Source organism: Ctenopharyngodon idella, chromosome 12, assembly GCF_019924925.1.
Source record: "Ctenopharyngodon idella isolate HZGC_01 chromosome 12, HZGC01, whole genome shotgun sequence".
NCBI classification, from domain to species: Eukaryota; Metazoa; Chordata; class Actinopteri; order Cypriniformes; family Xenocyprididae; genus Ctenopharyngodon; species Ctenopharyngodon idella.
Window position 1 is genome coordinate 9,995,422 of NC_067231.1, and position 25,018 is coordinate 10,020,439.

A 25,018-nucleotide genomic window follows, 5' to 3' on the forward strand; every position below is an offset into this window, starting at 1 on the left:
AAACCTTCATTTCTTTTCGACTGAAGAAAGAAAGACATGAACATCCTGGATGACATGGGGGTGAGTAAATTATCAGGAAAAGTTTATTTAAAAGTGGACTAATCCTTTAAGGACTTAGTGATGTTAAATTGCGAAGATCTTGAGTTTTCGTTGAATGGCGTGTCCGTGGCAGCCTGACAAAGTCTGATGTTTTGCCATGAGAGAGGAAGTTGTTGTAACTCAGGCATACAGTGTCCGATCTGCCCCAAACTTCACATGTGTGATAAGAGTCCTGGCCTAAAGACATCTACATGGCAATATTCAGTAATAGTCAATAGTTCCTGTTGGCAGCAGGAAGTGTGGCACTTTGAAATGACTTTGCCATATTTCTCCTGTATTTACTCGCTTCCATGCATCTCACTCACTGTTCACTGTTTTCCCAAGGCCACCGGGTGGCAGTGGCCCCGGGTGCGAGGGTCCTTTCATCGCTGCTTGCAGCTTTAATTGTATAATATGTTTGTTCAATGTATTGCTGTACTGCTTTATTTGTTAACATATTTCTTTCGTTGTTATGTTTTCTTCATAACTGAATATCACCTACAGGCATAGGGAAAAGCCAAGGAGGAATTGCTGAAGAAAACAATTGCTTACCCCATTGGCAGATTATTTTGCTTAATCTAAGTAAGAAAAGCATTTTTTGTAGTGTATATTAATCCAGTATCTCATCTTTAACTAGAGCCTTCGAATTTCTTGAGACATTTCACCCACTGTACTGCTGTTATTGGAGATGATCTTATTGCTCCACAACATATTCGCAGTGCTTGTGATTGAACTGCCTCGATCTTTAAAAGTTGTGTTTTAGATGCAGAACTGTACACCATACTGCCATAATCAATAGCTGCTCATATCAGTACACAGTATATACTTTTAAGAGACTGACGACATGCCTCCCATTCAACTCCTGCCAAACACCTCATTACATTTATTGCTTTTTTACATTTGTCTACCATTTTCTTAATATGAATTCTAAAATTCAGTTTTGAATCCATCCACATTCCCAGAAATCTAATTACTGACACCTGCTCCAATTTCTGTCCATACATTTAAATGTTTTTGCTACTGAGAAACAGAAACCCCAGTCATTAGCCCAATTCTCTACTTTTTTAACAGCATTCTGCATACTCTTCTCCACATGCCCCACATTGCAGCCCCTTTTCCACAGCGCGCCGTCATCTGCATATAAGGACCTCCTTTATCCCCATGTCTATCTGTGTAAAAATGTTATTAATCATTAGATTAAACAGAACAAGACTGCTAACACTTCCTTGAGGTGTTCCATTCTCTACTGGATCTGAGAAAATGCAGAACCCACTCAAACTTGTATAGTTCTTTTAAACAAGAAATTCTTGATCCAATTATACATTCTTCCTTTTATTTCCATTCTTTCTAATTTTATTAAAAGTCCCTCTTTCCACATGTCAACATCGAAAAATACTTCTAATAACACTTCCTTGCTTGTGCCTTTCTTATTTCAGCTTCCAAACAGAGCACAGGGTCCACTGTGTTTCGCCCTTTCTGGAAACCACTTTGGTATGGAGAGAAAAGGGTTTTCTTCTAAATGATATGCACCAATCTGCTCATTACCATACGTTCCATCAGTTTGCAAAGATTCGATGTTAATGCTATGGGCCTGTCATTATTAGATTGTGTATGATCCTTGCCTGGCTTTGCGATTGGCACATGCTTCCAGTCAGCTGGTAACTTTCCTGATTCCCACACCTTATTAAAGAGGTTTAAAATGATATTTAGTGATGTCTCTGATAGATGTTTTACCATAGCAAATATCATCTCTTCGCTGTCTGCCAGACTTTCCTGGCTGTCACCTGTCCTTTCACAGGAGTCACTGGTTGCCCAGAGAGTTCAGATCATTATACAGGTGAGGTGTTATTCCTGCTTTGGCTTTCCAGCCTGTTGCACCTCTGCCGGTGCCATTACTGGATTTAGTGACTTCCCCGTCCCTTTTGAGACTTTTTTTTTAAAAAAAGTTTGGGGACAAATCTAGAAACTTCTTGGACAAACCTTATCGAGACTGTTATTTTGCCCACTGATCTATATTCATATTTATATAGATCAAGAAATTTGTCATTATGATGTCATATAGTGACATTTAGCTACCAGTTTTAGCTACTTTCAATTGAAAGCATTGGCAACACTGCCTGTGATCTTCTTTGTTGTGAATTATCGTCTTTGCTTTTGTTTAAAAATAAAAGTACTGCAATTGGATCCCATTCTCGATTTTACCTGACCTGCTGTGACAGCTGTAATCTAAAGTGTTGCCGATTATAATTATCATCAAATATTCCCTTTTTTTTTTTTTAAGTAATAATCCATCTATCCATTTTCCAAATCACTTGTCCTCGGTAGGATAACGAAAATGCTGGAGCCTATTCTTGCTTCCAAGGCTGCAGGATAGGGAAACACCATTGTTGTTGTTATTATTATTATTATTATTATTATTATGCATATTACTAAATTAAATTTGATTGGGTTCCTAAAACACCAGTGTGACCACGAACAGACATGAATGTGTTGTTAAATTATTAAAATAGTAACTTAAAATCACAGAGGATACTTAAATAGAAATAATTCATATCTAAGAAGCTTGGCTGACAAAAAAGTTTGGGAACCCCTGCCCTATATTTAGCTAAGGGGTGTGGGAGTGAAGAGGGTATGTGCTTATAGAGCAAGGGACAACAGCCATGAGTGAAAGTGTGTGTGTGTGTGTGTGTGTGTGTGTGTGTGTGTGTGTGTGTGTGTGTGTGTGTGTGTGTGTGTGCTTGTTTTGACTATACTTGTGAGGACCAAATGTCCTCACTTGTATTGTGAAATACTTTCACAACCCACTAGTGAGGACATTGACCTGGTCCTCACTAGTTTTAACTCAGCTAAAGGAGGTTTTTATTTAAATCTAGTGATGTGCACATGTTTCTGTCATGAGTAGGGGTTGGGTTAGGTGATAGAAAATATCATTGACCTCATATAAAAATCAACTGATGTCTATGCAATGTCCTCACTAAGATAGCAAAAAAAAAAAAAAAAAACCTGTGTGTGTGTGGTCCTGGTAAACCCTACAAAATGTCCCCACAAGGATGGTAATACTGGAGATCGTTGACCATGGAACATTTTTGGTCTCCATGAGGAAAAATGCAATTTAAAAATGCATAAAGTTTTATGTGAGTGTTGTGTTTAAGGATAGGGATAGGGTTAGGGGAAAGAATACACAGATTGTACAGTAAAAAATCATCATGTCTTTGGAAAGTCCCCATAAAACCCTCGAAAGCCAATGTGTGTGTAAGGCCAGATAAAAATTTGTTGGAGAAAGAACATTTGTCAGAACAGTGTGTGAAAATCGGGGGATGGTGAGTTAATTCTGTCTGCAGCTGTCACTTTTTCCACTACACCTTTTCTTGTAGTGGCACTTAAACTCTGTCTGAATTGTTGAATTTTTTTAATGACTAATAATTCTACTTCAACTTATAACATTACTACTGTGTAGTCAGTGCCAAGGCAATATTTTTACTTGCTCTTCCCATATGGCAAAATCTTCAAATTGTAAAATACATTACAAAATTATTACTCAAAGAGAATTACCGACACCAAGGGTCTAAATTTGATTCACAGGAAACTTGCTTTCAAATAAAGTTTATAGCTTTAATGCACTGTAAATTGTAGTGGACAGACATCCAGTTAAATTGATGTTTTAAAATATATTTTGGACAATATTGTGTTGTAATGTTGAATAATGTTAGAATAAAGAAAAAAATTGCATTATTTTTTTTAAAATAAGGTTACTATAACTTAAATATAATCATATGCTCCCCAAGGCTGCATTTCTTTGATGAGAAAATACATTAAAACAGTGATTGTGAAACACTGTAAAATTGTGTAACTTTTCACATGATCATTCAGAAATAACTGTAATATGATTGGTTGATTTGGTGTGCAAGAAACATTTTTACATGTTTTTTTTTGTTATGTAAAACGTTTATGTTCATTATAAATTTAAAACAATAATATCTTAGTCTAAACCTAAAGTAATATTGATAGACTATGTATCATTTGAAAGCATACAAACTGTAATTTTTAGTGTTGATTTTGATACAAATGACAGAGGAACAGTAATTTCTTAATTTACAACAAGAATATTTATCAGAGTCATAAGGCATGTTCAGACCTTTATTTTAAAATAGTAGTGGGTACTAGGTTGGTACTAAGCCCAAACAAAATACTGCTGACAGCTAATTTTTTGAGATATCAACCTAAAATTTGGTACACAACTTGTTCAGATTTTGCCTTTGATTTTCTTGAAGTTTTAGAGTCAAACATGTTTTATAAAATATTCATACACTTCAAATTTTATATTTTTTTTAATGTCACTTTCATAATTTCTATAACAATCTACCAAGTATCTCCTTTAAAAAGAGACCAAACTTAAGTCTGTGCTCCAAAGTATTCAAGATTTCTAACAATTTAAGTTAGAAATGTTATTTTCAGCTCTATGCTCAAAAAGTGGGAGTGACAGTTAACTAGAGGTACCGAAGAAAATACCAAGTTCCCTGCAGAGACGGAGTATCAGTTTCCACAACCCTGTATTTCAATACATGCGTTCAGTGCTGGGTCCATGATAAATGTCTGCTATGGATTGCATATATGGTGTGAAGTGGGAGGGCTGCAGAATGCTGTTTTGGACTATCCTGGAGGTCTATAACCTCCTCAATATAGAGCCCCTAGTGCTTGAAATTTATGTTTAGTCATCAAACTTCCCTTCTGTTCAGACACTTATTCATAAAATACATACCACACATCTTATGTACATATATATGGTACAGCACCTTTATGATTTGCCAGAATCAATATGTTGTTAGTTAGGTACTGTGAGAAGCAAATCTTTAGATAATTTACATTTTTATAATCTCAAAATCATATTTACATTTAGTGAAAAACAAAAACATATTCAAGCTAATCTATCATATGTGGCTAATGTGTTTATTTAAAAAAAAAAAAGAATGAGGTATTCATATTAGCAGTTATGTCATTATTTTCATATGGCAAGAAAGATGCCTTCATACTGGACACACAAGAAAGTGAATATCATGCATAAAAGGATATTATACATATGAGAATATTGTTGAATACTACAGTTATACATGCCACAAAATGGACATGCAAGCAAACAAGGTCTTACAAATATTCAAATCCCACCAATACTTATTAACTATGATAGTATAGTAATGGATGTCTCTAATTAGATAATTAGATTAAATCTTTTGAGTAGGTGAAGAACATTAACCCTTGTTTGGTCTTTGGTTACATGATAATAAAACAGACACATCTAAAGATAATGTTGGAACTGTTCAGTGTTACAGGACTATCATTTATATCTGAGCTAAATCTAAATAAGTTTTCTTATAAAAGAAAAGATCTTATTTTTTCAGTTGATGTGAAGTGGTCTAATTTACTGCCAGCATTGATTCGTGAAACTATTATTGACCGATTTCTTTTTGTGAAAAGGCATTTAAATGATTGACTGTCTGGTATGTCATACAGGCAGGTGATACTATGGGTTGTTTTAAAATTCTTAATTCCAGAAAAGATATCCATATATCAAGGCTTAACATTAATCTATAAATTTAAGTCTCAACAGAGACAGAGTTAATAAGATGAGAAGAAACTGAGCCCTTCGGTCAAGGCAGCAACAATCTCCTAGCTTGCCATATTTGCCCACAAGGTAAACCAAACTATTGCCAAAATTACTGGACTGAATTCACCTCATTCCAAGGCGTGCAAATCCTATTTCGGATCAGGAATGAAAAGTGACACCAAAGCACTTCATACACCTCCTCTCTTCTACTTTCACCAGCACTCACTTTCCTAAACCTGATGTTCAGGCTAAAGTTAGCACACCCAGGCTGGTATATAAGACCCCAGAAAGGAACTACGAATATGTCAGTCACATCAGTGTGGTGTATACTTCTCCTCTTTTGACCAACGGCAAAAAATTTGAGAGATGGTGAGTGCTTTTAGAAGACTTAAGACAAAAAAAATATAAACTCAATTCTTCAAGATGAGGTTAATTGATGGACACTCCTCATCATTTGATAACAGATTAATCTGTGTCAGTCGTTAGATAGTCAGAAATTTGGCAAGAGAACGAAGTTGAGGTGCCAGTGCACTTGACAACTTTACAAAACATCTTTCCTTGACACCTTTTGAAATATAGAGCCCCGTTGTCACTGGAAATATAAATTTGAAATTGCAACATGAACAATAAATTTTCACTGGGAAATTAGCAGAAAATGTGTATGATGACAGAAGTCGTAACTCAAACGGAGCAGCAAAACATTCATGTGTATTTTTTCACTCCATACGTATGTGTTTCTCTCTAGGCACCCAAGAAGGCCAAGAGGAGGCAGCAGGCAGAGGGCGGCAGCTCTAATGTCTTCTCCATGTTTGAGCAGAGCCAGATCCAGGAATACAAGGAGGTACAGTGCACATTCTTCAGTAATTTGACTTATGTTTGTTAAATTTATGCTAAACCTAGAATTAGTTCAATACATTAACATGTATTGATTTATCATAAACGTTATTCCTAAGGAACATATTGAACATTTAAGCTGTACATTTTCTCAACACAACACAGAAAAAATTCAGGGAGTAGTTTTAACATCAATAAAATAAATCAATCATATCATATCAGTGATTAATGTTGAGGACATGTTAGACATTCACCCATGCTCATGTGTTTGAAAATCTTATATTGCAGATTTCTGTGTTAACTAGTAACTCAGCAAGTGGTAGATTTTGGAAACATTGGAATAAAGTAGTCACCAAGTGTAACATTAGTTTTATGTTCAATAACCAATTAGCAAAAACAATAGCTATTGTAAGTAGTAAGGAGAGGTGGTAGGGAGATTAGTTGGGGCTGGTAGACGTAACCAATCCCCCCTCCTTAAATATCCCCAAAGTCTTGTTGTACATTCTGTGACCTTTTAACAACTTAGACAAATGGGCAGCAGCTGCCAAGATACTTCTTGATCTCAGATGTCGTTTCCAGTTTCAACGATGTTCAGAACATGAAGACCTCATGCCAGAAAGGGAAATGTATTTCACAACTACAAAATTAATCTTTTCTTGTGTAAAAACATCTTGTGTAACTTTGGGGACCTATGATGTAATTAGTAGTAACTTCAATTAAAACTCATACCATTTGAAAAGTATACTTTAAAGCCTAGAAACACTGTGAAGATTGTTTTTTGTACTTACCAATAATCCTCAATGGTATGTTACATAGACTCAGTCCGCACCCCATAAACGCGACTAATGTCTAAACTGTCTTACCCTCCCTAAAACAAACAGGCCTTCACAATCATCGACCAGAACAGGGATGGTATTATCAGCAAGGACGATCTGAGAGATGTGCTGGCTTCCATGGGTCAGCTAAATGTGAAAAATGAGGAGCTGGAAGCCATGGTCAAAGAGGCCAGTGGCCCCATCAACTTCACTGTCTTCCTCACCATGTTTGGTGAGAAGCTAAAGGGTGAGTTGTTTAAATCTTCTCTGGCTTAGTTATTCTTTTAATCACAAATAATTTCTATTGTTCATACTTTTGGTTAGAGGTTAAGAATTAATATTTGTAACTTTTACCTCAGAACATAACTTTTACATGCCAGATACATTTACATGCATTTGGCAGACACTTTTATTCAAAGTGACTTATAGTGCTTTCAAGGTAAACATTATCAGTTTGTGTATTCCCTAGGATTCAAACCCATGACATTGCTGTTGCTAGCACCATGCTCTACTGTTTGAGCTACAGGATGATAAAAATGGCAAAAAAACGTAAAGCAGCTCCTTTAGACTTACAATGACTTACAATGAAGGGTTCTGAAAATGTACAAAATATAGTTTTGTATTTATAGAATGCATAGTATTGACATCTCATCAAATATTCACAACATTTATCCATCCAACTCTTCATTAAGGTGCTGACCCTGAGGATGTTATCGTGAGTGCTTTCAAAGTTCTGGACCCTGAGGCTACAGGCACCATCAAGAAGGAATTGTAAGTGTCCTGACTCATTATTCACAAAAGAGAATGTTAAACTTTAAAGCCCTTACAAATATGGTGAAGATTCATTTTCAAGAATATAACATTTTTTTTTCTATAGCCTTGAGGAACTCCTGACCACCCAGTGCGACAGATTTACCGCTGAGGAGGTTAGTTGTAGTTAGATTATTTTAATTAGATTGCTAAATCAAGAATCATAATTACTGTATGTGCTACGGCAGGAATCAAATTCAAAATTCAAACTGTACAGCTTGTTGAGAAGAAATGTGTGATTAAACAAGTAAAAAATATCCCTTAGCCATACATTTATAGTATTGCCAACTCTAATTTGCTAAATGTGGACAATCAGGCATTAAGGTACTATAAACATTAACATCAAGAATCTCGGTAAACCTGCTTCTAAACAATGTATATTATGAAAAACGCTATTCATTATAGGTAGAACCTGAGCCACATATAGAGATATATAGGGGTTTGCTTTTTCAGTTGGACTATACACAGGCACCCAGAACATCCTAGTCAGTGCCTAGCAATGTATTAAAACATTTTTAAAAAAACCAGACACATAGCCTTTCATAACGTAGCCTTTGTTTTATTTGACAAATTATTTAAGATCGTCTGATTGTTATCTTCTCCTAGATGAAAAACCTTTGGGCTGCCTTCCCTCCAGATGTGGCTGGAAACGTAGACTACAAGAATATCTGCTACGTCATAACACACGGAGAGGAGAAAGAGGAAGAATAACTCAATCCATCAGCCATCTCTCTACCACCTCATTACCACACCATCTTGTTACATTTTCAGTCTCCCCATGGTCCATCTGTCCTCTCACAGAAACACCAGTCTAAACTGGAGGTCTTTTGGCATCTGGGCTCTCTGAATGTGAGTTACATGTAGCTAATGTGATTATTTTCAATAAAATAATCTAAAATCATGAAATCACAATCTCTCTGTTCTGTCTGCCAGTGTTTCCCTTCATAAATGTATAGGAAGAGGAGATATTTAAAGAGATGGTGCATCTCTGTAATAGATTCAATGTTTCCTGTTTGTTTTCTTGGAGAAAAAGTAGGAAGGAAAGACATTGAACACTAATAGATACTAATAGAAGATGCAGAGGAAGACAGAGTGAGGATGAGGAAATGAAACAAAAGAAAACATCTTTGTTTTTACTTTTTCTCCCTTGTTTACTCCTCCATTCTAAAGTCCTCGTTTTTTTGCATTTTTCTTTCTTTTCTCTTGATTCATCTCTTTGTCCTCAAAACCACCTGTAACTTAAAAGTAACACAAATAAAAATACATAAATCTTTCCTATATCTTGTGTCTGTTCTTGTCAAATTCATGCACCTAGAACCAATAAGAAATCAGTTGAAATTTTGATTAAATTGATCTTTGACATTAAAAGAGAAAAAATGTGAATGACAGACCAAATATCTTGTTTTTAAGTGCTAAGTGTTACTTTTACCTTTTATGCATTATGTTTTTGAAGTTACATGAAATTGTGCTTTGACATTTCTTTAACAATTTAAACTATTTGATGGTGCAGAGACTGCAGAGAATAAATGTATTTTGTAAAATGTTTGAAAATGAAGCACCACAATCACGCAGTGACAAAAATCTTAGAACACTTGCAGTCTTCACGCCCACTTGAACACTTGGCCAAACTCTAGACATACATCATGTAAGTAAACAAGTGGTCAAGTGCAAAAACTGCAAGTGTGGGTCAGGCCCACTTTGTCGCTTACTATATAGCAGTAGTGAACTGTGACTTTTTAACCATGGCCCTCTCACCCCCTTCCCTCATCTGGAAAAAAGTAAACTCAGTCTAAAATCAGTTTAGCTTACGGTGTCCTCTTCTATAATACTTCCTGTTACTCCTGACAAGAAATGCCATAAGCAAACATCAAAGTGAGCATGAGAGTTATCACAAAAATTAAACAAAAAGTGATAAAATGAAAATCATCATTACAAATAATTGCATCATCACACAACTGGTGTGTGCATTTCAGCGGAATATGATGAAAATTGAATGCAAGTTGACGCATCATGACAGCACTCAGACCAAAGCACATTAGTGACAGACACTTCCGCATCAGTTATTTTATAAGGTTATTATAAGAGAGGTGTGAGAAATCATTGGTGCGTTGGGTAGAAATAGAGTTTGGTCTGAGAGCTGGTGCTAGAGCGATGGATGAAATCACTGCTGCAGCAGTGAGGAATAAAATTAAAGGGTTAGTTCACCCAAAAATGAAAATTCTGTCATTTTTTACTCACCCTCATGCCGTTCCACACCCGTAAGACCTTCGTTAATATTCGGAACGCAAACTGAGATATTTTTGTTGAAATCTGATGGCTCCGTGAGGCCTGCATAGGGAGCAATGACATTTCCTCTCTCAAGATCCATAAAGGTACTAAAAACATATTAAATCAGTTCATGTGAGTACAGTGGTTAAATTAATATTATAAAGCGACGAGAATATTTTTGGTGCACCAAAAAACAAAACAAAATAACGACTTATATAGTGATGGCCGATTTCAAAACACTGCGTCAGGAAGCTTCGGAGCATAATGAATCAGCGTATCGAATCATGATTCAGATCGCGTGTCAAACAGCCAAACTGCTGAAATCACATGACTTTGGCGCTCCGAACCGCTGATTCGACACAATGATTCATATAAGTGTTTAGTCTAGTTAATAAAGTCTTGTTCATGTCATACATAAAGTTGTCCGTGTTTCATGCTCATATACTGGAGTTCCTAATCATGCAGATTTTGGCTACGTGCTCTTAGTACTGCCTGAGACACGGCACCTTTCTGGCAGACATATGTAGAGCTGTGGGCTGGGTGACACCTAACACATTTGTGAGATTCTACAATCTCGGTTAAATGGAACATCAGTGATGGACATTCTCTGTGTAAGCCCTGTCCTCCTTCCACCCCAGTGGGTATGGGGGGACCAGGCGGCTTACTAGGGGCACTGGGCACTTTCCATAAGGATCCCAATTCATCAGTCACTGATGTTAACGTCAAACGTGACTGACTGAAAGGGAACGTCTAGGTTACTATTGTAACCCCATTCTCTGAAGGAGGGAACAGAGACATTTAACTCCCGTCGCCACAACTCCTGTACCTCCGCTGGCACGGCCGGGTCCCATCGCAGCTCCTCAGTGGAAAACTTAATGTGAGTATTTGCATGCTGCTCGATATACCCAGATGGTGCGGAGTGGCTTGCGATGCAAATCTCTGTTGCCAATGTACATTATATATCGGGCAGCCGGGTATATCGGGTATACCACCCGAAGACCAGGGTTACCATCGCCCCACAGGCATTTTGTAGCCGGTTCACAGTATCTTTAGTGCCTTAACAAGAAATGTCTACTGCTTAATTTGTGAATGTGTACTAAAGAGATTTATTTTCTTTGGTAGCATTGTACAGTAATATACTCCGACAAGCATACTATTTTACTGGTTGTTTGGTATAAGTAATACAGCAAAAGCACTCATCTTTAACATATTTTTAGCTTTACAAAAACAAGTCTTCAAACTGAAAACTGAAATACACACACACACAAAAAAAAAAGATTTTGTGACAGCATGTGTAATCCAATGCGTTACATTGAATGTTTCATTCTGTAAAAAGGGGGGGGGGAAAACAACAACAACAACAACATAGATAATCAAAATATATTTAAACAAATAAGTGCATGACATGTGTAATACTTAAAGTATTAGTCTTACCGCCAGTTTCACAGACAAGGCTTAAGATAGTCCTAGACTAAAATGCATGTTTGAGCTGTTTTAACTGAAAGCAACTAGTACTGACATATCTTAAAATATGTCAGTGCAATTGTTTTGTCTCAAGATGCACACCAGTAATTTTTTTTTCTAGTGTACATTTATAAAAGCTACTTAAATATCCTAATTGAACTAAGGCCTAATCTTGGCTTAGGCTAAGCCCTGTCTGTGAAACCGGGCCTTAATGTCTTAAAGTATCCAGTGAAAAATACTTGTGTGACAATCATTACTATTATTTTTTAGCTACCAACATGTAACTTCCTGTTTATTCTATAAACAATGGCTTTCTTCTTTCTTCATCAAGTATACTGTATTGTATTTTTTTGTAGTTTATTTTTTTTTCTTTAAAAGAAAATTACAATAATGATATAAAACTTAGTCAATATGTGATATTCATATCAGATAAGGCAAAATGGTGGAAACTAGTACAATTTCCCTTATTTATAGGCAAGCAGATCAAAGCAGTAACTGGTTTAGAGACTGATATGGTTACCAACATAAACATGGTTTTGTGAAATTAGGAATGTGAAATAACACTTAAGAATAATGGCCCTTCATTAATAGACAACTGCAGGAAGTAATGCAGGACAAATAAGTACTACGCATCAGCTACTACTAAAATGGAAACAAGATTAATTAATCAGTAAGTAATAGCAAATTTAGGACTGAGATAGTTCCTTTTATTAGGTAATCAATAATTACCGAATAAGCCTCATTAAGAACTATTATTTAACTATGACAAATTTTAAAGAATTACCACTTAATTACTAAACACAACATTAACATGTCTGAGACATGTACAGTTGTTATTTTTGGAACTACTAGTGATCTGTACCAATATTTTAAAGTAAAACAAATGTTCACTTGTTGTTCCTGCAGAGTGACTAGGTTCTTGCTCGCAAACTCTTTTTGGTTAATTTTTTGCTGCTTCAAGCTATTACAACACCTTCCACTGCTTATAGTAGTAGCATGCACTTCTTTCCATATACGGATATGAAGTAAAAACGCTCGGATGAATGACAGAGGGATATGTGAAATCTGTTCCAACAGCACTAATGTATAAATAATTATTATAGATTTCCATTATTATAGATCTCCAAAATTATTGTTTAAACATAAAACTGACAGGCTGTCAGTACATTAAAATTATCAGCTGTTTCTGTACAAAAGTCAGTATACAAAACTAATAAGAGTACTAATTAAAGTCAAAAACAAACTGGAGCATTAAGCTCATTTTGGTAATGTTGGAGACTTCTCCTAAGAAAGGGGTTCTAAAAAAGATGGCATGCAAAGTGAAAGAATATAATCATAACCTGCTGCATGAATTGATGGTGTTATCCACCGCTACTGATTTTCACCAGCATTTGGTGGTTTTACTGGGTTTTAATTTCAAACCCTGCGAACAACATACAGTACGGTGCGTCATGTAATGCACCAAAGCAGCATCAAGAATACCAAATATTAGGGGGTCAATTTAGCTCTATCTAATTATTATGGGGGGAGGGGTCCTGATGGAATGTATGATTATTTAGTGAGCTAGTGGCTTTAAAAAATACCTTAACTTCCAAACAGATCATTGCACCAAATATTTATATTTATGCAATATCTATACTTACCTATATTTACACAAAGTTGTTTTGATATCTAAAATTATTATTAAATTTGTTATTCAAATATGCATCAAGCATATTAAGTTTTTAATTTTGTAGTCCAGGGTTTTTAAACCCCAGTACTGCACATACTGGATGCCTCTCCAATCTAACCCGGATTAATTAACTCATCAGCTGATCAAGAATACTACATGAATTGAGCTGGTCAGTATTATTAATAGGGCTCAGACTTTCCCTTCCTTTGTATTAATTCATCAATTACAGTTATTTATCAGTGATATATTCAACAGGCTTCTCAAACTTGTCCTGGAGACCCCCGTCACTGCACATTTTGGATCTCTTACTTATCAGTCACACCAGTTTCGGGTCTTACAATCTCTACTAATGAGCTGAAGAGCTGAATCAGAGACATCCAAAATGTGCAGTAATAATGTGTCTCCACAACAGGTTTGAAAATCACCGCACTATGCAAACACTCCACTCCCTTATAATTAACAGGATTGGCTACCACATACCTATCATTTCAAATCTTATGTCATACTGTGACATTCTAGAGAATTTGAGGAAAATACTTTTCTCAGTCTGGTGTAGAAGAGTTTGAATGGCCCGACCATTGCCCAGACCTGAACCCTGCTGCAAAATACAATACAGACCCCATCACCCAACATCAAAAATGGACACTCTTATTTCTAAATGGCAGGTAATCCCTGCAAACATGTACAACATTCTGCACTGACCCCTATGGCCAACCCCCCTATGGCCAAGCTCAATTAAATATTCTGAATGATATCAATCTACAATCTGACTTGTGATGCAGCCTGGAATCATAATCACACCATATTCGTTTATTGGACCAGAGGAGAACTGGCCCCCTGATTGTGCCTGGTTTCCCAAGGTTTTTTTCTGTCCCCTGATAGAGTTTGGGTTCTTTGCCACTGTCGCATTTGGCTTGCTTAGTTGGGGACACTTAATATTTGGTAATATTATTGATTTGACTACACTGACACTATTGGATGAGAACAAAACATGAACTAAATTGAGCTGGGTGATGACACCACTGTTTTAGGCAGAGCTGCTTTATAGCTGATTTGACTTTGTTATATAATTGATTTTAGACACTTATTGAACTGCATTGAATCTACATTGAAATGACAAAGTGAATAACAACAATTGTCTCCTGTAGAGCTCTTTGTATCTGAACTGAACTCATTTTTATAAATGCTGAATTTTACAGTCATTGAACTGAACTGAATCAATACTGAACTGACTTTGGCTGAACAATTTTTAGTATATTAAGTACAAATTTAGTGCGTGAAAATAGAGCACTTTAAGTACATTTTGTAAGTTTACTTTTTTCACCTGGGTTGTATTGTATGAGTATTGTATGATTGTATTGTATATGTTTCATCATCTCTCATCGTTCTTCTCAGCCAAAGAGTTTGATGAAGCAGGGGTGGCAGTATGGTTTGCTGTCCTGTTCTTTGAAGCAGCCCTTGCTGAGGGGTTTCAGGCAGAAGTGGCACACCAGATGGTGTGGATGAAACTTAGCACCCATCGCGGTGACACAGCGCCCAAGGATGGGCTGCTGGCATGCCTGGCACACGCTGCCTCGGGACTGGTGGTAGTGAGCTTCACATAAGGGTTGGCCCTCATGCTCAAAGAAACTTCCATTCACAAATGGGCTATAGCATTCCTGCAGAAAGTAATGTAGAATTGCGTTAAGTTAGTAACTAAAAGAGAGAGACATAACCATTTCTCAAATAATACATTTACCATATATATCTATCTATATATATATATATATATATATATATATATATATATATATATGTGTGTGTGTGTGTGTGTGTGTATAAAATATAATATAATACATAATAATAATATAATATGAATATATAGTTGCAATCAAAATTATTCAGCCCCCTTAACCTGCAAGACATTTTACTGCTGAGAACAAAATTTTATGAAAACAATTTATCAAAGGCATCAGTAAACTATTATACAAAGTTTATTCATACACATTTGAATGATTCTGAGAATGTAAAATTGATGCACAATTAAAAAAAAATCAAACTGGCTCTAAACATACGTGTGCAAAATTGTTCAACCCCCAAAAGTCAAATTTTGTGCAGAATCTTTTATTCCTTATATAACCTCTAATAAACGCTGCCTGTAAGTACTTAGAAGCTTCTGCAATCTTGGCCCCATTCCTTGCTTGAAAAAGCTTCCATATCACTGATAGTCTTTGGTTTCCATGTTACCACTGCTTTCTACAAATTCCACCAAATATTTTCAATAAGATTTAAATCTGAAGACTGTACAGGCCACTCAAGAACATTTTACGACTGATCCCTGAACCAAGCTTAAGTAGATTTGGATGTATACTTTGGGACAGCTGTCCTGCAGGAAAGTCCGTTGATCATCAAGCTGCAGTCTCTGCACCGACTTCAAAGAATTCATGATGTCCTTCATACAGTCAAAATTTCTACTTCCTGCAACAGCAAATCTAGAGAATCTGGTGACTGTAAGTAAAACTGACACTGTATACATATAAGTAAGCTATTGAAAAAAGTATTTTGCTCTACATTGTGCATTATGTGCTTTTACACCACCATAAGCCTTGACAATCCAGTGTTAGCGTCAGTTCTGACAGATCACGTCAGTCAAGCTCGCTTCAGCTGACTCCCAGGTGAACCTATAGGAATATGACGCCTATCACAGCATCCATATATAAGCTCCTCAGTGTTATCTGTAGCTATCGCATTTGTCAGGAGCTAACTACCCTCCTCCATCCCCAGCTCCTCCTCTCGTCAGTCAGGATTTGGCCTTATGATTCCCCTGAATCAGACTAATTCTCGAAATATGTGTATGTTAAATTATTGACATTAATGATATCTGCATATGTTGGTTCTGTTCTTTTTACCCTAAGGGGGGTTATTGCTGCTCTCCCTGCTCTTATCCATGCTAGGCTGCATGTATGCACAGGGAGCTCTTGCCCAGAACAGAACCATACCGCCAATACAAACTCTATGCATTATCAATCATATTTGATGACAGTGGTCCTGACAGAAGTAACATCACAACCCTTCATATGTGGTATAATTCTCATTGTACAAAAGAATCCATAACCTACTCACCCTACAAACAAAGCATTGCGGATGCCACAGAGCACTTAAAGCCGAGATGTAGTTCTCCATGATGGGCTGGGAACAACCCTGACAACGAGAGGCAAAGAGGGCTAGAAAACACTGCTGGCAGTACTGCTTCCCTTCACGGTCATGGAAACCTGAGGAGAATAAGCATACAGTTATTTCCCATCCTTGAGACTAACATTACCAAGACACTTCCTAATTTAAAAAAATTCTTTTGAGATATAACTTACATGTTGTTTGTTACTATGGCTGAATTCACACTTTCAACCGATTCTGATTTTTTTTTTTTTTCACTGCCATCTGGCACAGCTTGAATCTTGAGATAGGATTTTTTGCCATCTGATGGAGCACTTTTCAAAAAAATTTTAAATCCAATGTGTACCTAGCGTCTGGTCATCTGATTTATTGTTCAAAAGTTTGGGCTCGGTGAGATTTTTTTTATTATTTTTGAAAGAAGTTTATTATGCTTACAAAGGCATATCAAAAACACAGTAAAACAGTAATATAATGAAATTGTATTACAATTTAAAATAACTGTTTTCTATTTCAATATATTTTAAAATGTAATTGTGACATAACAACCGCCTCCCCCTAGTGTCAGCGCCACCTCATCTGAAGCCTTGTTACCACCGCCATTAAAGGTTGAGTGCAGCTCTCATTGAGAGACCGATCTCTTTCCCCTGTGCATGCATGCTGGTGTCCTCATAGGAGGGTGAGTGTGGAGGGATATCCCATGTCACCAAACCACAAGTTGGTGGTGGCCACTCTAAGTAAGCCTCTGCTCCTCCTGCCCCTGACTGAAGTTTAACCTTTCATTTACCTGGACTGGACCTTACTGAGCACTGCCATTCCTTCACTAATTTCCAGCATGGCAAGTGTGTCTTTGGACACTCCTCTTATTGGACTTTTTTTATGTTAAATAAACCCATCTATGAGGCCTGATGCCACACCCACAGTGTCTGTCCTGCTCATCCTGCCACATCAATTATACGTGTGATGGCAAAGCTATGAAAAGGGGCACACCACAAGTAATGGGCCTAGTAGCAAAGTCCTTTTTTGTGACATACTACCAAGAAGTGCTGGAGACCGGAAAGATGTCCAGTGTTCACCAGACATGGGGAACTTACCTGAACAAAAGAAGTGCACATTATCACCTCAGAGAGGGGAAAGGCACTGAGTGCAAGCGATACACCCAAAAGTTACCTCTTCATATTTATTAGTATTCTGGATGAAACCATATCAACAGGGAGATTATAAAGTACTGGGTGTAACCCCGCCTACTGCTCTGCAGATGTCTGTCAGGGAGGCACAGTTCGCTAGTGTGCAGGAGGATGCGACACTGTGAGTGTGCTCACACTCCTAGAAGGCACGGCACACCCTGGGATTGGTATGCCAAAGAAATGGCGTCCACAATCCAGTGGGCAGTCTTTTGCTTGGAGACAGCCTTCCCCTTTTGCTGTCCCCAGAAACAGGATGCTTATAGTTTTTGAAACTCTCTGTGTGGTCCAAATAAATGAGCACGACATGCACTAGACATAGAAAGAATAAGGCTGGGTCTGCCTCTGCATGAGGGATTCAGGTTCACCATTTGATCCTTAAAAGGGGTAGTGGGAACTCTGTGCACATAGGTGGGCCGGGGTCTATGGACAACATGAGTGTATGCTGGACAGAACTCAAGGCATATTCTGCTAACAAAGAGTCGAAGAGACGCTGGCCATCTCTCCCCTTCTTCAGCATTGTCATGGAAAGGGCCATCATGACCCTCTAGACCCTGTGAAAGGACATCTTGTCTGGTAGGTAAGGCAGACTGGATAATGACAGATTTAGCTCTCTCTGACACCAAGCAAATGCCTCAAGCTATCAGCCTTTCGATGAACACCGTCATTTGGATCGCATCCACCACCCTCCACTTTCAGCAGGGCTGACCCCTGCAATGCTTAAGGTACAAGTGGCAGCCATTGCTGCAGGACATGTGCCGATCGATGGCATGTTATTAGGGAGGCATTTCCTAATCTCTTGCTTTTTATGTGGAGAGTTCCTTCCTGGGATCTTTCCGATGGTCCTAGAAGGGTTATTATTCGTTCTATTTGAACCCTTGGAGTCAGCGTTCTAAGAAACTTCTGGGGTCATATTCTCAAAAAATCTTGAGGCTAAAAGTTGCTCCTAATGCTGAAATTTAACAGCAACTCTTAAAAATGAGGGGTGTGTCCCTGCTAATTGTAGGACTCATAAATTTTTAATCTAAGAGTAATTCACAAAGAATTTTAATGCTAAAAGTAGCTCCTTAACCTGAGGGGAAACTCAAAAATGATCCAAAGCAAGCCTGCTGTTGTCAATCTGCGTCACGTGGAAATATATTGGAACATCTATCTATCTATCTATCTATCTATCTATCTATCTACACTGTATTCCAAATTATGCAAGTGACATATCAGTAGGATTTTAGTACAATAAACATTCAGATTTTAGTTTTTCAAAGAAAGTGTTTTGTTTTAATTCTCATATTTTTTTAACTGGTATGAATCTCAGATAGGTTTGTTAAGTAGTTTGCCAGGTCTTCTTAGGTAAATAAATAACCTATTTATCAAGGTTGTTCCACATCATTACAGTTTTTCTCAGTCACTTTGGTGAACTACTTGTTCAACTTCCACATCATCTAATCACTTGTGCACTTCATAAAAGCAGTTTCTCATTCTTTTGAACAAATTGCAAATGCTTTGGTACATTCATGCAACTGATTATGTACAATTGTCTGCTGTTTTCTACTTTATCAATTGCTTGTCATGTTGATCAAAATGGATTATACTGGTTCTCTGTTGAAAATTCTTACCCCTCAAAACATCTAGGCATTAGTTCCTTGCATAAGTCATTAAATGCATATATATACAGGTGCTGGTCATATAATTAGAATATCATCAAAAAGTTGATTTATTTCACTAATTCCATTCAAAAAGTGAAACTTGTGTATTATATTCATTCATTACACACAGACTGATATATTTCAAATGTTTATTTCTTTTAATTTTGATGATTATAACTGACAACTAAGGAAAATCTCAAATTCAGTATCTCAGAAAATTAGAATATTGTGAAAAGGTTCAATATTGAAGACACCTGGTTCAATATTGAAGACACCACCACACTCTAATCAGCTAATTAACTCAAAACACCTGCAAAGGCCTTTAAATGGTCTCTCAGTCTAGTTCTGTAGGCTACACAATCATGGGGAAGACTGCTGACTTGACAGTTGTCCAAAAGATTCCATTGACACCTTGCACAAGGAGGGCAAGACACAAAAGGTCATTGCAAAAGAGGCTGGCTGTTCACAGAGCTCTGTGTCCAAGCACATTAATAGAGAGACGAAGGGAAGGAAAAGATGTGGTAGAAAAAAGTGTACAAGCAATAGGGATAACCGCACCCTGGAGAGGATTGTGAAAAAAAACCCATTCAAAAATGTGGGGGAGATTCACAAAGAGTGGACTGCAGCTGGAGTCAGTGCTTCAAGAACCACTACGCACAGACGTATGCAAGACATGGGTTTCAGCTGTTGCATTCCTTGTGTCAAGCCACTCTTGAACAACAGACAGCGTCAGAAGCGCCTCGCCTGGGCTAAAGACAAAAAGGACTGGACTGCTGCTGAGTGGTCCAAAGTTATGTTCTCTGATGAAAGTAAATTTTGCATTTCCTTTGGAAATCAGGGTCCCAGAGTCTGGAGGAAGAGAGGAGAGGCACACAATCCACGTTGCTTGAGGTCCAGTGTAAAGTTTCCACAGTCAGTGATGGTTTGGGGTGCCATGTCATCTGCTGGTGTTAGTCCACTGTGTTTTCTGAGGTCCAAGGTCAACGCAGCTGGTTACCGGGAAGTTTTAGAGCACTTCATGCTTCCTGCTGCTGACCAACTTTATGGAGATGCAGATTTCATTTTCCAACAGGACTTGGCACCTGCACACAGTGCCAAAGCTACCAGTACCTGGTTTAAGGGCCATGGTATCCCTGTTCTTAATTGGCCAGCAAACTCGCCTGACCTTAACCCCATAGAAAATCTATGGGGTATTGTGAAGAGGAAGATGTGATATGCCAGACCCAACAATGCAGAAGAGCTGAAGGCCACTATCAGAGCAACCTGGGCTCTTATAACACCTGAGCAGTGCCACAGCCTGATCGACTCCATGCCATGCCGCATTGCTGCAGTAATTCAGGCAAAAGGAGCCCCAACTAAGTATTGAGTGCTGTACATGCTCATACTTTTCATGTTCATACTTTTCAGTTGGCCAAGATTTCTAAAAATCCTTTCTTTGTATTGGTCTTAAGTAATATTCTAATTTTCTGAGATACTGAATTTGGGATTTTCCTTAGTTGTCAGTTATAATCATCAAAAATAAAAGAAATAAACATTTGAAATATATCAGTCTGTGTGTAATGAATGAATATAATACACAAGTTTCACTTTTTGAATTGAATTAGTGAAATAAATCAACTTTTTGATGATATTCTAATTATATGACCAGCACCTGTGTATATATATATATATATATATATAGAGAGAGAGAGAGAGAGAGAGAGTTATACAGAGCACAACACAGAGTTACAAATGATACAGGGTACAGAGGCAAAACAGTGGAAGAGGTCGAAGAGGCCAAGATTGTGACATTTCTGATGAAATAAGGGCCACTATTGTGGACCATGTTCTAAATCATGACCTTATGGGTGAGGTGGGTCGAAAGGTACAGCCAAATTTTAAGAGAACAACCGTGTCCTCAATCAGTCAAACGTTTGTAAACAGAGCTTTGCTATACTGTAATACTGTACACTTACTGTAATGCTATATTACAGTAGTCCACTTACATTTTACATTATACAGTAAATATACTTTAAAAAGACATAATGTAACACACACATACATGTACATACATATATTGATCAATTACCAAAAAAGCATGTCAAAATTATTCAAGAAAATAAGATTTCCTTATCAAAGTGATAAAATGTTGTGTTGCAGAAATTATTGCACTCTCCTAAAAGTAAAAAAAAAGGCAATTTTTGATAATCAGGTAAGTATGTTGAATTAAAACATTTAAAGAAAAATCATTTCTTGACAATTACAAGTGTTATATAGCCCACTGAATTCTCAGACTAAAAGGTGGGATAAGTAGATTTTCAAAAACGCTGGCGGACATTGTTAATAATTGAAATCAACCCAAACGAACCCACCCCTTTCTTCATTGTTCCGCCTCCAAAACTCAACCCTCCAAGCCTAACCACCCTGTTCCAAGTCAGTCTCGAACCCCGGCCTGTTCGCTACTGGCAGGCGAGGTGAGTGCACTAACAATGATGCTAAACACCGCATTCTCTAGCGGTCGTCAGTGCGCAGTGGTTTACCTGCACAACTCTCACTAGCTGACCACTGTTACACACGCAATGCGAGAATGGGATGTCTGTTTATCACAGCTGACGCACAACAAAATGCTTTATGAAAAATAAAGTGCAGATGATGAACGAGCGACAAGGAAGCACAAAAAAATGAACATACAGTATACAAGAGTAAATACAAACAAGAGTTTGTTGTTAGTCGCCAACAGCACAGCAGCTCCAGACAATCAGTGACACTCAAACCCAGTGTTACTCACTAGTGATGGGAAGTTCGGTTCTTTTCCGCGAACCGGTTCTTTCGGACAGTTCGTTTTAATAAACCGGTTGAAAAAACTGGTTCACTGGTTCTTTTACGTTCCGATGTAATGACGTCATTCGGGATGACGTAATGACGTCGTCTATCGCGGGCCGGGATGAAAAAACACTTAACACATTCAAATATATAAAGTCAGTAATCATAACATCAGTCAACTAAAACATCATTGTAATCTGAAACGTTTCTTACAATTTAGTTTTGCATCTAAAGCATCCAAACACATATACAGGCAGTGATGTGCAAACAAAGAAGTTTTACAGTTATAAAGTTAATAAATTAGTCTTCATCAGCGCAGAAACCATGATCCTCTACTATACATAATCCATTACGAATTATTTGTAATTAAATAAACTTATGTTTTGCCATATTGGCCCCTCATTCAAGTCTTCTCATAGCATCAGTTGTCCTATTAGTTTGGTTCAGGCGCCGGTGCTGTCACAGTCATTACTGTTCGGAAGCTTCAGATCACACGCTGAATCACGCATGTGCAGTATCATCAGCTCATCGGTTCTCCAATCGGACATGTCCGAAAGAAGCAGTTCTCGGTTGTGTACTGGTGATCCGAAAACCGTTGCAACCGATTCTACTCGAGAACGAGATTGAGATTCGAGAACCGCGAGGGCGATTCAAAAGGAGTCGCTTGTTTGCTCGCTGTAGTTTGAGTACGTCAATTTTTATCTTTATATCACCTTGTTTAGAAATTAAATAAACTGTCCATGGATTATTTATGAAACAAATAAATGTTTAGTTTGATAGTTTTACAAACAATTAATTATTTCCAATCTTTAAAAAAAATTAACATGAAAGCACAACTGCACAACTTTTACTGTAATGCTTTTTAAACAACATTAATATAGAAAAATAAATTTGTAGAACTATTTCTGAAGATAGTTTGATCTGTGTACAAAATATTTATGTTCATGTTGCATGTAGTTTCTTGTATGTAGTATGTATTTTGTATGCTATTAATCTGTTATGGTGTATTTGGAAAAGCACAATAAACTTTTTGTATTTTGAATTAAGTCATAAACATATTTCCAGTATGTTTTATATTATCACAATTTCCGATGTTCAACAAAACTTGACTAACGTGCTTTTCGTTCTCTTGAGAAGTTACACACATGCGCAGTATCATCAGCTCATCGGTTCTCAAATCGGACATGTCCGAAAGAAGCGGTTCTCGGTTGTGTACTGATGATCCGAAAACCATTGCAACCGATTCTTTACTCAAGAACGTTTGCCGTGTACGTTCGTTCGTGTACGCCGCGCATGCGCACTCATATCAGCTGCTCTGCTGCTGGTGCTCATCATCATCAGTTCTCTCTTCACAGCAGGTTAAGTCAGTGTACTGTTGGAGTAACTGAATAACTCCGGGATGTTGGTTTATTTCGAGTCAGAGGGAGTGTCAGGCACGTCAAAAAGTAAGTAACTTTAATAATTTGTGGATTAGTGCTGGAGAACTGTTTCGAATGATTCAGTCCGATTTGGTGAACTGGTTCGACCGGTTCACTAAAAAGAACCGCTTCAAAAGAACGATTCGTTCGCGAACCGGACATCACTATTACTCACATGTGAAGCGGAATCAAAGCAGCCTCTGCGTCTGTTTTCAGGCCTTCCTGCTTAGCTCTCTCCAGCTCTGGAAAGCTTTTCTAATATTAACGCGGGTCCTAAAGCGCTTTCCCAGTCATAAACTTTAATTCCAGTGATATTCTTTTGAGCTCTTTTGTATTATGTCTCATCTCTCTTTCTGCAGTTTTTTTTCAAATCTCCCTCTTACTCGTTCTGTCTTCTCGAGCCATGTTCTGTCTCCTCGAGCCGTTCTGTCTCCTCGAGCCGTTCTGTCTCCTCGACCATCATACGCCCCCTAATGCTAATTGGTTACACGTTTTTGTTGGTGTCGGCCCGATTAACTTCCAAACAGTGTTTTTGAAAAACTACATACCCCACCTTTAATGCTGACAACAATGGTCCACACTTGGTAGAGAATCATCAGGAGATTTATTTCATTGCACAAAAAAGGACAGTGGTACAAGAGGAAATCATTGTTTTAAGTGTGAAAATATGGCAAAAGTAAGACAGAAATTTAAAAAAAACAATGGACTTGTGACAAGGCCCCTGAAATAATCAGGCCTTCATTTTAATCTTTCATTTAGTGATGAGATGTTTTTTTGCTAGAAAAAAAGCAGGAAAAATACCAAGCAAGTGTCTCAGAGATAGCAAAAGCTATGAAAAGAGTGACTGTTTATCTCACGGAGTAAGATGCAGACTGCAGAAGTGACATGCATGGTTGTTGTCCACACTGGAACTACCTACTGTAGCCAAAGCACAATAACGTCTCGGTTACGTATGTAACCCTCGTTCCCTGAAGGAGGGAACGGAGACATACGTCAGTAGTGACCGACGAATTGGGATATCGCTAGAGAGCCCTATCAGCTTCGAGTGAACTACAACAGGCCAATGAAGTTGGCGTGCGATATTTGCATAATGCGCACCGCCCCCGCCAGGTGGTATAAATAGGGGAGCAGATGCAATCGCACTCTGTTTTTCGCTGAGGAGACAACCTAGTCTGCACTACAGCGAGGGTACAGCAACTGTGGCGACGGGACGTACGTCTCCGTTCCCTCCTTCAGGGAACGAGGGTTACATACGTAACCGAGACGTTCCCTTTCAGT

The 25,018-nt window shown here is 37.7% G+C and overlaps 2 protein-coding genes across 5 annotated transcripts in view; one reads left to right on the forward strand and one right to left on the reverse strand.

The window, feature by feature from the left end:
* Nucleotides 1-2,806: 2,806 nt before the first annotated feature.
* On the forward strand, nt 2,807-9,045 carry mylpfb (myosin light chain, phosphorylatable, fast skeletal muscle b). 2 transcript variants are annotated; one of them, XM_051915224.1, is made up of 6 exons: nt 2,807-3,398; nt 6,426-6,521; nt 7,396-7,576; nt 8,022-8,100; nt 8,207-8,255; nt 8,746-9,045. In XM_051915224.1, the coding sequence occupies exons 1-6, from the start codon at nt 3,396-3,398 to the stop codon at nt 8,848-8,850; spliced, it is 513 nt and encodes a 170-aa protein (XP_051771184.1). In that variant the 5' UTR covers nt 2,807-3,395; the 3' UTR covers nt 8,851-9,045. The 2 variants fall into 2 exon arrangements, with proteins under 2 accessions (XP_051771184.1, XP_051771183.1); XM_051915223.1 differs by lacking the exon at nt 2,807-3,398 and adding an exon at nt 5,942-6,049.
* Nucleotides 9,046-11,489: 2,444 nt separating this feature from the next.
* The window catches only part of LOC127523952 (transforming growth factor beta-1-induced transcript 1 protein-like), a 107,592-nt gene continuing 94,063 nt past the window's right edge, over nt 11,490-25,018 (reverse strand). For all 3 annotated transcript variants that reach the window (XM_051915182.1, XM_051915184.1, XM_051915183.1), the window contains 2 exons: nt 16,646-16,794; nt 11,490-15,201 (listed from right to left, as the gene is read on the reverse strand). In XM_051915182.1, the coding sequence (XP_051771142.1) occupies nt 14,935-15,201; nt 16,646-16,794 (416 nt within the window). In that variant the 3' untranslated portion in view covers nt 11,490-14,934. The remainder of the gene's footprint in view (nt 15,202-16,645; nt 16,795-25,018) is intronic.